This window comes from Doryrhamphus excisus, chromosome 19 (genome assembly GCF_030265055.1).
Source record: "Doryrhamphus excisus isolate RoL2022-K1 chromosome 19, RoL_Dexc_1.0, whole genome shotgun sequence".
In the NCBI taxonomy this organism is placed as follows: Eukaryota; Metazoa; Chordata; class Actinopteri; order Syngnathiformes; family Syngnathidae; genus Doryrhamphus; species Doryrhamphus excisus.
The window spans coordinates 11,957,844-11,969,792 of record NC_080484.1 but is presented as its reverse complement, the minus strand read 5'-3'; the positions used below and the strand labels follow the sequence as shown (position 1 = coordinate 11,969,792).

Here is an 11,949-nt window from a genome sequence, read left to right as displayed (position 1 = left end):
CAACTGCATATAGAAAATTAAGGATGCGGGTAAGGGACTGGGGCACTACAAAAATGCTAAAGTAGATCAATACTTGCTAAGCTGTCTTGGGGAAAATAAACATGCATTTTTTCCCATTTAAATCTAATTAATCCATGTCAGACACCCAAAAATCTGAACAAAAATACATTTTTTAAAGAACATAATGACAGTTTTACGTGCAGAAAACGATGCAAAATCATTCTAAACGATGAATGGATAGAATATATTATTGACACAGATTTCCCATACATCTTGGCGAGATGGAATTCAATAGTGTTTCTCACCTTTTTTACCAAATTGCTGACACTCATAACTTTGGCCCCATGGTGGGTTATTTAGCATTTGCAGTCAATAACACATGTACGGGCAGTGAGTTAGCAACGTGTAGGATGATTCGTTTTAGGTCGATGTAGCAAAACGACACAGTCAAGGGCAAGCGGAGCATTTCTAGACTTAGGCAAACAACCGAAGTGAGATTTGACCCTCCCATAAGAAACAATAGCTATAAATAACAATGATCAGTTCCCGGGTCAACTGTTGCCATTGTGAAACCTGCAAGTTACGTTTGAATGTTCTTAACTGTCATACACATATAAAAATATATTATTTAATAACCGCAAAACACAAAGCCAAAGAAAAAGCCAAATGCGTGCATGGATTTAAATGTATTTTTCCCCACAAATTCCTGCCCAAACTTTTAAAAGGTAGCTTGTGCCTAAAGATGAACTTTCCCACGAAACGTTCCTTGGCAGTTGTCCGTGTCGGAGCAGATGTTAACACGCGCGGTCCAACGAACGTCACCGACGGAGCTCAGGCTTTGTTTTGTCTCTCTGCAATAGCAGTTAGGACAAAGGGAAAAAAATGATTTTACAGACACAGAAATGAAATTATACTGGAACCTTACGAGGGGATATTTCGCCTGTGTCTGTTTGATGCATTGTATTTTGGTCGTAAAAATCCCCCTAAAATGGGGACTTTAATAGGGATGTTTGTGTGGCACGCTCTCGTTTAGAGAGCGATGTAGCTGACTCATAAAAGCACCCGGCCGTCTTCTCGGGGACAGTAAAATCCAGAAGAACTAGGCTGGAACGCTTTTGGAAATAGAAATAAAAGGGAGTAAAGAGATAAGAGCGAGGGAAGGAGGTTGGAGTCCATCCAGAAAACATCCGACTCTCTTTGCAGGATTATCCCTCATACACAACCTTTGGCCAAAACCAGTATGCCCAGTATTATTCCGCCTCCACGTACGGGACGTATATGACATCTGGCAGCGTGGACGGGACCGGCACCACTGCAGCCTACCAGCTACAAGACCCCGCCCCTGCTATGACGGGCCAGGCTGCAGAACTCCATCCAGGTTGGTGTTGGTTTCACTTTCAGAAGCTGCAAAAAAAAAAAAAAAGTGCAGTTATCCCATCTAGTACACGTACAGACTTCTCTTATGAGAGTGTATCTCGCTCTCAGTTCTTCCCTTAGACGACGTCTCATGTCCTGCTTGAACTCCCCGAGTCTTCTTTGTGTCTGTCCACCCCCCCCTGCTCTCCCCGTCCTCTCTCCCCCTCTGATTGAGACGTAACAATACGAGAGGCGAACATGTGTCTGGATCTGATTTCCACACGGTGGTGGGAAGCATATAGCATTAGCGGCGGTGTGATTAGAAAATGCTTCTCGTTTGTTTCTAACCTCAGGGGACTTTGATGCGGTGCAGAGGCCCTCCACGCCCATCAAGGACCTGGATGACCGAGCGTGTCGGAGTGGCGGGTCCAAGTCGCGAGGGAGGAGCCGCAAGAACAACCCTTCTCCTCCCCCAGATAGTGACCTGGAGGTAACATGAACAACAACAACAAAAAACAAAGAGCACTTACTAGTGTTTTTTATGCTCGCTATTTCCTTTCATGGGGGTGCACTGCTGATGCCTTCTGTGTCTTTGCAGAGGGTTTTTGTGTGGGATCTGGATGAGACCATCATTGTCTTCCATTCTTTGCTCACAGGCTCCTATGCACAGAAATATGGCAAGGTGAGTGTTCATAAAATATTACTAAATGAAGAAAATGTTAAAAAGCACATTAAAAAGACGTGAGCACTAAGCACACAGCGCCTAAGACCTTTTTGGGACACAGGTGTCAAACTCAAGGCACAGGGGCCGGATGTGGCCAGCCATATCATTATATGTCAGTTACAAGCGGCCCTGTGAGGGCAGCTATGTGACCCTTAATGAACGCCCCTGATTTAAGGGTTTGCCCTATACTGTGTGAAAATGTCTCCCCCTTGTGGAAAAGAAGCAGAGCTGCATTTAAAGCAAACTACAGTACAGTGCATTACCACATATTCACGATATGGCATTCCGCGCTTTGCGTATTGGTGTGCTTCTTTACATCGTAAATAATACGATTTCATTTATGGCGACTTGCTTAATGGCGCTATCTGCAGGGGGCAGAAAGTGCTGCAGCTACATGTCCAGCAGAGGGCACTGTCTCACAATTAATTTTTTTTTATCTACATGTTATAGCAGGAAGATGCATTGACAAGACATGTTGTGTAACTGCACATTTTGCAATAATTTTTTTTACTTACCATTTTTAAGGGTTTGAGTGCCATTCACAGGGGTCTTATATTTGATTGTAATTGTATGGTGACACTGGGGGTGTGGGAGAGTTTCGTTTCTGAATACCAAAGGACGATAAGACAAGTTCAGTCTTGACTGAAGAGTGGGTTGTAAACAAACACAGCGGTCACATGATGCCATCACCACAACGCGTCCGCCTGATAAAAGGCGACTTATCGTCTCCCGCTGGGCGCTGGCCAAGAATTTGCACGAATGCGCTGGAATATTTGCCTTAAAATAAGAGCGTTAGCCCCCCTCGCCCTCGACACCCCCCTCTCCTTCCTATGAGATATAGCGGCAGCTGTGTCTGTTCACACCTCTCCCAAAATAGTGTTTACACTGTTGGCATAGCAACCGCAGGACCCCGAGTAGCCTCTCTCACAGGCCACGACGATGCATTGGCTGGGAATATTGTTTGTCTTTTTATAAGGATAAATAGGGAAGAGCCTCATTCTCACACAAGGCACACACGGCCCTAATCCCAAGGAAGTTCTCACTGCGGAGAAATGCTGTCATCATTGTCCTAAAATGCCAAGACATTACACTGATTAGTAGCAATTGGTGGTCGATGCCGTGTAAGTGTGCCCCCTAGTGGTTGTGAGCCGCATAGGCATTACATCGGATAATGTACAAGATTACACAAAAAGTCCCGCAACATTGGCCACTTAGCTGCCTTCACTTTACACACAGAACCCAGCAAAGCAGGATATTGTGTGCACTTTCACACAGCAATGTGGCATCCCACAATCAGACAGATCGGCTAACATGCTGAATTTGTTGACTGTCCCTTACCCACGGACGCTGTCCCTCCTGGTACGGCTCTTTTGCGACTTTAGGAGGCAGGAAATTGCAGTGTGTTGCATGCTTGGTCGGCAATTTATTGTATTGTTTTGAAATATATTTTAACATGTGATTCTAGTGTATAAAATCCATTTTGTTTGTTTGTAGCTGTTAATACATGCAAATGTACAACATTGTGTCCTGTCATTTATCTTTTTCTTCATAATATACAGGCGTATTTCATGATTAATTGATTTGAAAACTAATTAATTTGATTAATTAATATGTAATCATTTGAACTGTAATTTTTATACAGGTATGACAGGTTTGGAACTGATCATTTTTATTCCCGAATATTGTCTATAGGAACATTCATTCATTCATTTTCTACCGCTTTTTCCTCGCGAGGGTCGCAGGGGGCGCTGGAGCCTATCCCAGCTGTCTTTGGGCAAGAGGCGGGGTACACCCTGGACTCGTGGCCAGCCAATCACAGGGCACATATAGACAAACAACCATTCACACTCACATTCATACCTATGGACAATTTGGAGTCGCCAATTAACCTAGCGTGTTTTTGGAATGTGGGAGGAAACCGGAGTACCCGGAGAAAACCCACGCATGCACGTGGAGAACATGCAAACTCCACACAGAGATGGCCGAGGGTGGAATTGAACCCTAGTCTCGTAGCTGTGAGGTCTGCGTGCTAACCACTCGACCGCCGTGCCGCCCTCTATAGGAACATTTTTAGTGTTAATGTAGTTTGTTGTTTTTAGTCATATTAGTACAGTACAGGATTTTTTCTAACCCGGGACAGATGATGTTAGATTCCATTTTAAGGCAAACTGCAGCTACTTGATTTAAAAGCTGTCACTTTAGTATAAAATATTTGCATTGTGTTGATTTAGTCATAGAGTGAACTGAAAAATGTCAGTGAAAGCAGTCGCTGACTCAAAAATGGTGAAACCTTTATCCAGATCCTCACTAAAATCATTACTGTACCTAACATGATGTTTCTGAAGCACAAAGAGTATTAGTGTGGCCAGTGCTCACAGGGGATGAAGACATGTTGTAAAACCTAATGGACTTTTGTCACATTCTCCCACCCGGGAATGCCCACCGTGCCTGCGTACGTATCAAGCTCTGTCACCCACTTTCACTCTGCTTGTTTGTTGGCTTCGTTCTATTCTGGTGCACCAACAGCGTCAGCGAATCTCTCTGTGTGCAGTCGACCCCCACTGACCTATGGTACATGATGGTTTTTGCAGCTGAGCCTCTCACACACACACACACACACACACACACGTCCACCCCACCAGGCCACAAGGAATGTTGATGGGCGAGAACAAGTGCAAGGAGTCGGTCGGCATGTGTAATGATGAGTGCTCGTCTGTAAATCATTTGTTTATGCTCATGCAGGACCCCCCCATGGCCGTCACGCTGGGTCTGAGGATGGAAGAGATGATCTTCAACTTGGCCGACTCGCATTTATTCTTTAATGACTTGGAGGTGAGACTCCTGCTTTGTGTTTATGGGCTGCAGCATCGGGTGTCAATGGCTTTGCTGCCATCTGGTGGTGAAATGTGGTGTAACACGTTGTGTCTTTACAGGAGTGTGATCAGGTACATATTGATGACGTGTCATCAGATGACAACGGGCAGGATTTAAGGTGACCGCTACAATTTGTGTCAACATTAATGCAAGATTTCTATTAAATTAAATGAGATATTAGCCGATATAATCCTGTTTTGTTTTGGTGCTGACTCAGTTCAATGTTTTTCTTGTCCCAGCAAAGCAGATCTTGTAAATAAAACATATTATTGTTATGATCGACAGTACTTACAGTTTTGCAACTGATGGCTTCCATGCAGCTGCGACCAGCGCCAACCTGTGCCTCGCTACGGGCGTCCGCGGCGGCGTCGACTGGATGAGGAAGCTGGCCTTCCGATACCGACGGGTCAAAGAGTTGTATAGCACGTACAAAAACAATGTAGGGGGTAAGCCAATCAGATGGGTGAGGGATGCGGGGCATGGGAGGCTTTAGCACCTGCACAAACTGAGTGGACATACATTTACTATATATATTTATAATATTGTATATTTTAGCCTTACCGCCGCACATGATCCTGAGGTTTTAATGAGTCGATGCTGCCTCGCAGGTCTGCTGGGTCCTGCAAAGAGGGATGCCTGGCTGCAGCTCCGAGCTGAGGTAGAGGCTCTCACCGACTCCTGGCTCACTCACGCCCTCAAGTCGCTGTCCATCATCAGCTCCAGGTGTGTCTCATAGTTCTGGACTGAAACATTTCAAAAAGTGCTCGCTTTTACTTAGCTGCTGTACCCCCTCGCAGGAGCAACTGCGTCAACGTGCTGGTGACCACGACGCAGCTCATACCGGCGCTCGCTAAAGTTCTCCTGTACAGTCTCGGTTCCGTGTTCCCCATAGAGAACATCTACAGTGCGACAAAAATAGGCAAGACACACACGCCACAATTGTACATTGGTCGCTATGGTAACAACTTCACATCATACTGTTGTTGAAACAAAACAGATCCCAGCCTAAACGTTTTGAGAAATGAAACCCTGTGAAAGGCATTTTTCATCCCCCAGGCAAAGAGAGCTGTTTTGAGCGTATAGTCTCCCGCTTCGGCACTAACATTACATATGTTGTGATTGGCGATGGCAAGGATGAAGAGCATGCAGCCGGCCAGGTAAATGACCTTTGAGCTTTTTTTTTGACCACCCCCCTCCCTCCTTCTTGTTTATTTGCAGGAAAAGAGAGTTGCTTTGAGCGCATAATGCAAAGGTTTGGCAGGAAAGTAGTGTATGTTGTAGTGGGGGACGGTGTGGAAGAGGAGCAGGCGGCCAAAAAGGTAAATAGACCCCGCTGTGGCTCCGCCCACTCAGCGCAGTGTGAGTTCTGATTGGATGAAGGCTGCCTGTCTTTGCTGTAGAGGTTTACTGATACTGTAGTCCTTTTTTTGCTTTATTTCTCAATTGCTGTGGCTTGTTCTCCGTCCTGCTCGACTAAAATTCAATAGTGATGTTTTTCCAACAATCTGGTTTGTGGGCCCTGCTCTAAGTTAGTGTTATTAGTTTTGCGCTATATGTGCAAAAATGCAGTTTCTCAATTAGAGTTAGCAGGTATTGGGATTAATAATCTTGAGTGCTGAATTGCTTTCATGCCAAGAATGTGATTTCAAAAGCATTATGCTCAGTTTCATTGAGTTTTTTCCCCTTAATCTACTGGAAAAAAAAGTTAAATTGTGGTGCAAAATTATGATTTTGGGGCTGTATCACTTGGCAAGAAAGCAACAACATCCCCAAATGCTTACAGAGCTTTCAGGACTGCATGGATTTTGTTGCGTAATGTATATCCACTACACACCAGCTTGTTATTCAGTGTTTGTGTTCTCTCCCCAGCATAACATGCCCTTCTGGAGGATATCCAGCCACTCTGACCTGCTGGCGTTACACCAAGCACTGGAGTTTGAGTACCTGTAAACTGTTCAATATGGACTGGTCGCAGCAGACGTGCTCGCCTCTTTTGTATAACTATTTAAGAAACTATACACTGCAATTGTTTTCAACATCTGGATTTACAAACTGAATGGTCTTAAAGCAGCAAGGACGGCGACGCTCCACATGGACAATGACATATGGACCTGGCTGGTCTGTACAGGCGGCATGTAGGGACAAGCTGCTTTGTGTTTTCTTTAACAAGTCTGAAAGACACACGTGTAAATTATTTGCAATAAAGTGAAGGGCAGACGTGTGGGTGGTGTGTCAATGAAGTTATGTTTTCAGGGTGGGTGGGGGGGCTGTTTTGATGCGGTGAGGGTGGGAGGGGGTTGCGGATGTGCATCATGTGTTGTGCCTTAATGTATTTTCATGTCTGTTCTTTTCAGAAGTGTAAATATTAAAAAAAAAGACAAACCTAAGTTTACCTTTCTCGATGTAAAACTGTCACTCAACATGCACGACAGCCCCGTCAGTCAAACACACGACACTAATGCACCGTTTCAACAGTTTATTCTCTTATTTCTTGGCCTTGAAGTATTCCTCAATGACATCCTTGGCTTGAGACTCCTTGCCATAGTCCTGTGGCGGGAATTGAAAAGGTCCAAATTAAGATAAAACGCTTTGACGACCCATCATTGTAGCCAGTGTATGTAACTAAAATGTTTAGGGCTCAACAATTAGTGTCATTGTCTCATTTATGGTTAAAGAACTACAGTTTCCATGATGCTTAGGGCAGCTTTAAGTAGTCAAGTGGACACCGATATCACATTATAAAGTCTTATGTAGCGACCATGTTTTGAGATGACCAAGTTTTACCAAGTGCAACAAATGATGCTGGGAACATCGCATTTATAGCAGTGCTTCTCTAATGGTGGGGAAGGCCCCTGACTGGCGAAGTAATGACAGAATTAGGCTGTTCAATTGACTAGTTTTAGTTGAAAGGGAAGAGGAATGTCTGTAGTAAATATCCCATTGTACGACATGGAAACCTGTGTCTTGTAGGCCGGTGCAGCTTTTCATGTACAAAATTCAAGTTTTAGAGCTATTACAGTTGAGAAAATGTGCTGCAGTGTTCAGAAGCATGTCGCCACTTTTAGGGGCCCCAGTCGCCACAGTTGAGATGACGGGGTTCGTACCATGGCAGTTCTCTAGCCAGTTATAAAAACAGCTGTATAGCATGTAGCACAACAACTGGACCTGACTGGCAGAAAAAGGCTGACATGTATTGTTTAGCTACTGCAAGCAAATGCACCTCAAACCAACAGTAGTGGTCCAAAATTACAATAGCTGGAATGGTGAGGTTACATCAGTAGCGCATTTCTGTGGTGTAAATGTTAATGACAATGTCGCATGTGGCGGTGGAGTTTGCTTACCTTGACGACAACGCAGCTGCAGCCCACCACCTTACGGGGTTTACCCTCACGGTCGATCTTGCACAGACCAACCCACTCGCCCAGCTTCTTATTGTCGTCAACCTGAAATAGAAAACACTCAGTACTTAATGTTCCATCATTTATTTCGTTAATAAGAGCTTCTACAAAGCAGTAAAGGTACTGTTGGCTGTATCTCAGAAAAATTGGGTAACAGTGGCAAGCTCGTCACAAGCATTCAGTAGAGGGAGCCAAATTTATCATCAGGGATACACCAGGACATTATACCAGAGTTGAACAGAAACCTCCCTTTTTTTTTTTACAAATGCATCAATTACAGAATGAAATTCTATTCTCACCTTAATTAGGTTGATCTGATGCTCAGCACAGAGGGCCTCCACCAGTTTGACGTACATGGGCTCGTCGCAGTTGGCGGCAAGGACGCACAAATGAGCCTGGCGCCTGAATTTCATAAATGCACTGCATTAACGCCTATGGGCTGGCATGTAAACCATACACAAGCGCTTCAGAGAAAAAGTAGCATCTCAGACAAGAATTGGGTAACAGTGGCAATATCCTCAGGGCGTTCAGAAGAGGGAGCCAAGGTATCATCATCGATTCTTTTAGGAGACATATACAAGATCGGAGACGTACTTGTCCAGGGCTTTAGCAGCCTCACGGATACCACGGGCAAGGCCATCGTGGATAAGTGCGGTCTTGAGCACTTCAGGGAGAGCGGTGTTGACATCCATCACACCTCCGGCAGCAATGCTGTTGAAGAAAGTAGACAACTTAAGAGAAAATACACCATCAGCGGAGCTAGTTCAATCACTGGAGTTGGAATGGAGCTTCCAGCTTGTCAGAGCACAAATGTCACTCATTGGGAGTGAAGGGGTATCCGACAAAAGATTAAAGTCATCACTCAAGCTTTTGGAGCTCAGCAGATCAGAGAAATTTTACTATACGCTTCTCAAAAGGCACATTGTACATTTACATAGCAGCATGGACTGATCTTACTCCAATGTTCTTCAAAAGCATTTTTTTTAAATAAACATTTTGCTTCTGCTGTATAGCACTTTGTTGCTACCTGTGGTTGTTCAAGTGCTCCATAAAGTTTAATATTGAACAAGGCTACATAAAATTTAAGCTAACCGCTAACTCATGAACATCCCCGTTCAGATGCGCCATGCAGTCACCGCCTTTGTATGAAAAGTCCATTATAATTTTAATTGGAATAAAATAAATAAACACATTATCACTATTATTATAACAAAGTACTACATAACGTATTAGTCGTCACATTTATTATAGAATTCTAGTGGACATTTCTAAGAGTTGCGCTTACCCTTCCTCGGCCATTGTAGATTTGGATGGATGGCGGACCTAAACTTCTGCAATAAACAAAAGATACGACATATTAGTTATTTTCCATTACAAATGTGTTGCTTTGGATAAGTTTTAACGGCGGATGTTATATTAATCCGGTGGATTGTTGGCGCAAGAATAGAAACGCACCCTTTCCTCCTTTCGGACAGCGGGTAGAGAGGACGTCATCACTGCGCGACATTGTTTTAAGGCTGCAAGGCCCCCAAATGATGGTGCCCGGGTACTGCCTGTTGAAATGTTAGTTCATGTTTTGTGAATTTGGAAGGTAAGCGGTAGAAAATGAATGAATGAATTAATGTTTATTAGTAATTGCTTGGCAAGTATGTGTTCACTATATTTGTTGTAATTAAGTAATGTAAACAATGTCTTACTGACAATACTTTTTACCTGTGAAAAAGTCACAAGGAATGTAAAAACTCCCCATGGCCTTTGGAGTATTTATAAATAATACATCTATCTATATAATGAATGTATAGAAAATACCTGTAAGATATGTTGATGTAAAATATTTAATAAACCTCAGTTATTGGTAAGACATTTAGGCAAAGGTCAAAGTCGTTTTTAATCATTTTTAATTTCTTTCAAGTATTTCTTTTCTGATTCCAGCTGTTTTCTTGGGAGCAAAATAAAAACAAGTTACATTGATTTTAAAGCATCTGACAGCATCAGAACAAACACAAGAAAAAAACAGAACCAACAGTTGACAATGAGGAAATAAAGTGGAATGCTGTGGCTGGTCAGAGTTTGAGAAAGGCCTCCAATTGTCCGGTCTCGACTGCATTGTCGAACGCCCCATAATCCTGAATGGAAAACAAAAAGTGCACGAGAAACATTTATATATACAGTCAATTCTGTTGGAACTATGGATTTTTTTATTGATCCAATATATCAAACTGTGGTACTAGCACCACTTGTGGTACTCGACCTAACTTACCTAGTATAAACTACATATTGAAAACTTTATAAACGCCTGCAGCAAGAACAGTGTATACTCGTACCAGTATAAAATCATATTGAATATATATTAATACAAACAATCTTCTATTTAGATTTAAGTTTGGAATTGAAATAGACGACAAGACATTAAGACTTCCTGAACCAGCAACATTTTTAGCACAGAAGCAATTAAGTGGTTTTGGATAAGACATAGGGTGTGGTGTGAGCTCTGCCTGTGTGTGGTAGTACTTCAAATATTGATTTAGTCCATGTTCCCAAACACAGCCATGACTACCAGACAAGAAGGATGCTGCTTTGCGAGCAAACTACAAAATCAAAACGTTTGTATACAGTTAAAAAAAAAAAGTTTAAATATCAGCATTTCCATGTATCCTACCAGGGGCGTCACCAGGAATTCTGGGCCCCGTGGGCAGCTGTTATCACACCTGTATATGTCTATCTAACCTTTCCCCTCCTAAACGGCACCCCTTGTCTTACCCCACAGTAGACGTCCCCGTTGCAGATTTGAGGGGGCAGCGCGGACTTGTCGTTGGCTTTATTTCTCATTAAGTCTTTATCTGCAGAATTCTGGGAAATGTCCACCTGCTGAAAGGAGATGTTCTTGGACTCAAGGACATCAAAGATTCTCTTCTGTTCTTTCTTCATCTGCATTATAGGACGAGACAATATCATGTCACCTGTGAATATGAATAAAAGCTTCTCGCAAGAAGTCTGCAGGTAAAGTGTGAAATACCATACCTTAACACAACTGGACACGCTGGAATAATACACAATGACTGACATGGCTGCTGATCCACTAATAAACAGTCTAAAGACACAATCCGAAAGGAGCTACCAGGATGTGCTGTGCTGCTTTGCAGAGAAACTAGATAAAGTAAGCAGGTTTGGACGAGACATACCTGAGTGCAGAGACACACCCACTTGTCTGACTAGTCTTGGCTTGTTGACACACACACACACACACACACAAACCACAGATATGAAGGCTTAAGGAAGTGCTTTAGTATTAACCAGAGATGCACAAAACATTTTTTTCAAACAGATACCGACAACCTCACATCACTGCTACGCGGCGAACCAGAGTACAGAGCAGGAAGAACCACTTGGTGTGGCCCAGAAAGGTGCACTGCATTTGGGCACACGCTCCAAGCAGCCGGTGTGACGCCACGGAGGTCCACTTTTTAAACACCGTGGCGCTGGTGTTTCCAGTTGCTGATAATGTTACAGTAAATGTTTGTTTACAAGTGAGATCAAGGGAAGTTAGGACATGCCGTTAATGTAACAGGCATGAGGAGCGCTTCATTTGCTCACCCA

The 11,949-nt window shown here is 43.4% G+C and overlaps 3 protein-coding genes, 1 long non-coding RNA gene and 3 other non-coding genes across 11 annotated transcripts in view; 1 reads left to right on the top strand and 6 right to left on the bottom strand.

Annotated features, from left to right (window-relative positions):
- The window catches only part of eya4 (EYA transcriptional coactivator and phosphatase 4), a 38,089-nt gene extending 30,900 nt beyond the window's left edge, over positions 1 to 7,189 (top strand). For 3 of the 4 annotated variants that reach the window (XM_058056716.1, XM_058056713.1, XM_058056717.1), the window contains 10 exons: positions 1,204 to 1,378; positions 1,710 to 1,846; positions 1,955 to 2,038; positions 4,823 to 4,912; positions 5,014 to 5,072; positions 5,240 to 5,400; positions 5,563 to 5,677; positions 5,752 to 5,873; positions 6,173 to 6,273; positions 6,824 to 7,189. In XM_058056716.1, coding sequence (XP_057912699.1) covers positions 1,204 to 1,378; positions 1,710 to 1,846; positions 1,955 to 2,038; positions 4,823 to 4,912; positions 5,014 to 5,072; positions 5,240 to 5,400; positions 5,563 to 5,677; positions 5,752 to 5,873; positions 6,173 to 6,273; positions 6,824 to 6,904 — 1,125 coding nt within the window. In that variant the 3' untranslated portion in view covers positions 6,905 to 7,189. Of the gene's footprint in view, positions 1 to 1,203; positions 1,379 to 1,709; positions 1,847 to 1,954; positions 2,039 to 4,822; positions 4,913 to 5,013; positions 5,073 to 5,239; positions 5,401 to 5,562; positions 5,678 to 5,751; positions 5,874 to 6,010; positions 6,112 to 6,172; positions 6,274 to 6,823 lie in introns of all 4 variants that reach the window. The other variant, XM_058056714.1, reaches the window with a different exon arrangement.
- LOC131107087 (uncharacterized) lies at positions 38 to 6,329 on the bottom strand. Of its 2 annotated transcripts, none has more exons than XR_009120203.1 (4): positions 5,516 to 6,329; positions 5,247 to 5,459; positions 1,705 to 2,016; positions 38 to 1,582 (listed from the first exon to the last, which is right to left on the bottom strand). It is a non-coding gene; the product is annotated as an uncharacterized LOC131107087 (long non-coding RNA). The 2 variants fall into 2 exon arrangements; XR_009120204.1 differs by having other exon boundaries at positions 38 to 1,404; positions 1,887 to 2,016.
- Positions 7,190 to 7,415: 226 nt separating the features above from the next.
- rps12 (ribosomal protein S12) lies at positions 7,416 to 9,893 on the bottom strand. Its single transcript, XM_058056764.1, has 6 exons — positions 9,808 to 9,893; positions 9,638 to 9,683; positions 8,947 to 9,063; positions 8,652 to 8,754; positions 8,296 to 8,397; positions 7,416 to 7,501 (listed from the first exon to the last, which is right to left on the bottom strand). Exons 2-6 carry the CDS (start codon positions 9,649 to 9,651, stop codon positions 7,439 to 7,441), a joined length of 399 nt encoding a protein of 132 aa, XP_057912747.1. The 5' UTR covers positions 9,652 to 9,683; positions 9,808 to 9,893; the 3' UTR covers positions 7,416 to 7,438.
- On the bottom strand, positions 8,484 to 8,566 carry LOC131107692 (small nucleolar RNA SNORD100). Its single transcript, XR_009120308.1, has one exon. It is a non-coding gene; the product is annotated as a small nucleolar RNA SNORD100 (small nucleolar RNA).
- LOC131107688 (small nucleolar RNA SNORD100) lies at positions 8,832 to 8,914 on the bottom strand. The gene has a single exon (XR_009120304.1). It is a non-coding gene; the product is annotated as a small nucleolar RNA SNORD100 (small nucleolar RNA).
- On the bottom strand, positions 9,147 to 9,220 carry LOC131107690 (small nucleolar RNA SNORD101). Its single transcript, XR_009120306.1, has one exon. It is a non-coding gene; the product is annotated as a small nucleolar RNA SNORD101 (small nucleolar RNA).
- Positions 9,894 to 10,233: 340 nt separating the features above from the next.
- Positions 10,234 to 11,924, bottom strand: zgc:153284 (uncharacterized protein LOC751696 homolog). Its single transcript, XM_058056765.1, has 3 exons — positions 11,374 to 11,924; positions 11,113 to 11,280; positions 10,234 to 10,478 (listed from the first exon to the last, which is right to left on the bottom strand). Exons 1-3 carry the CDS (start codon positions 11,416 to 11,418, stop codon positions 10,416 to 10,418), a joined length of 276 nt encoding a protein of 91 aa, XP_057912748.1. The 5' UTR covers positions 11,419 to 11,924; the 3' UTR covers positions 10,234 to 10,415.
- Positions 11,925 to 11,949: the final 25 nt, after the last annotated feature.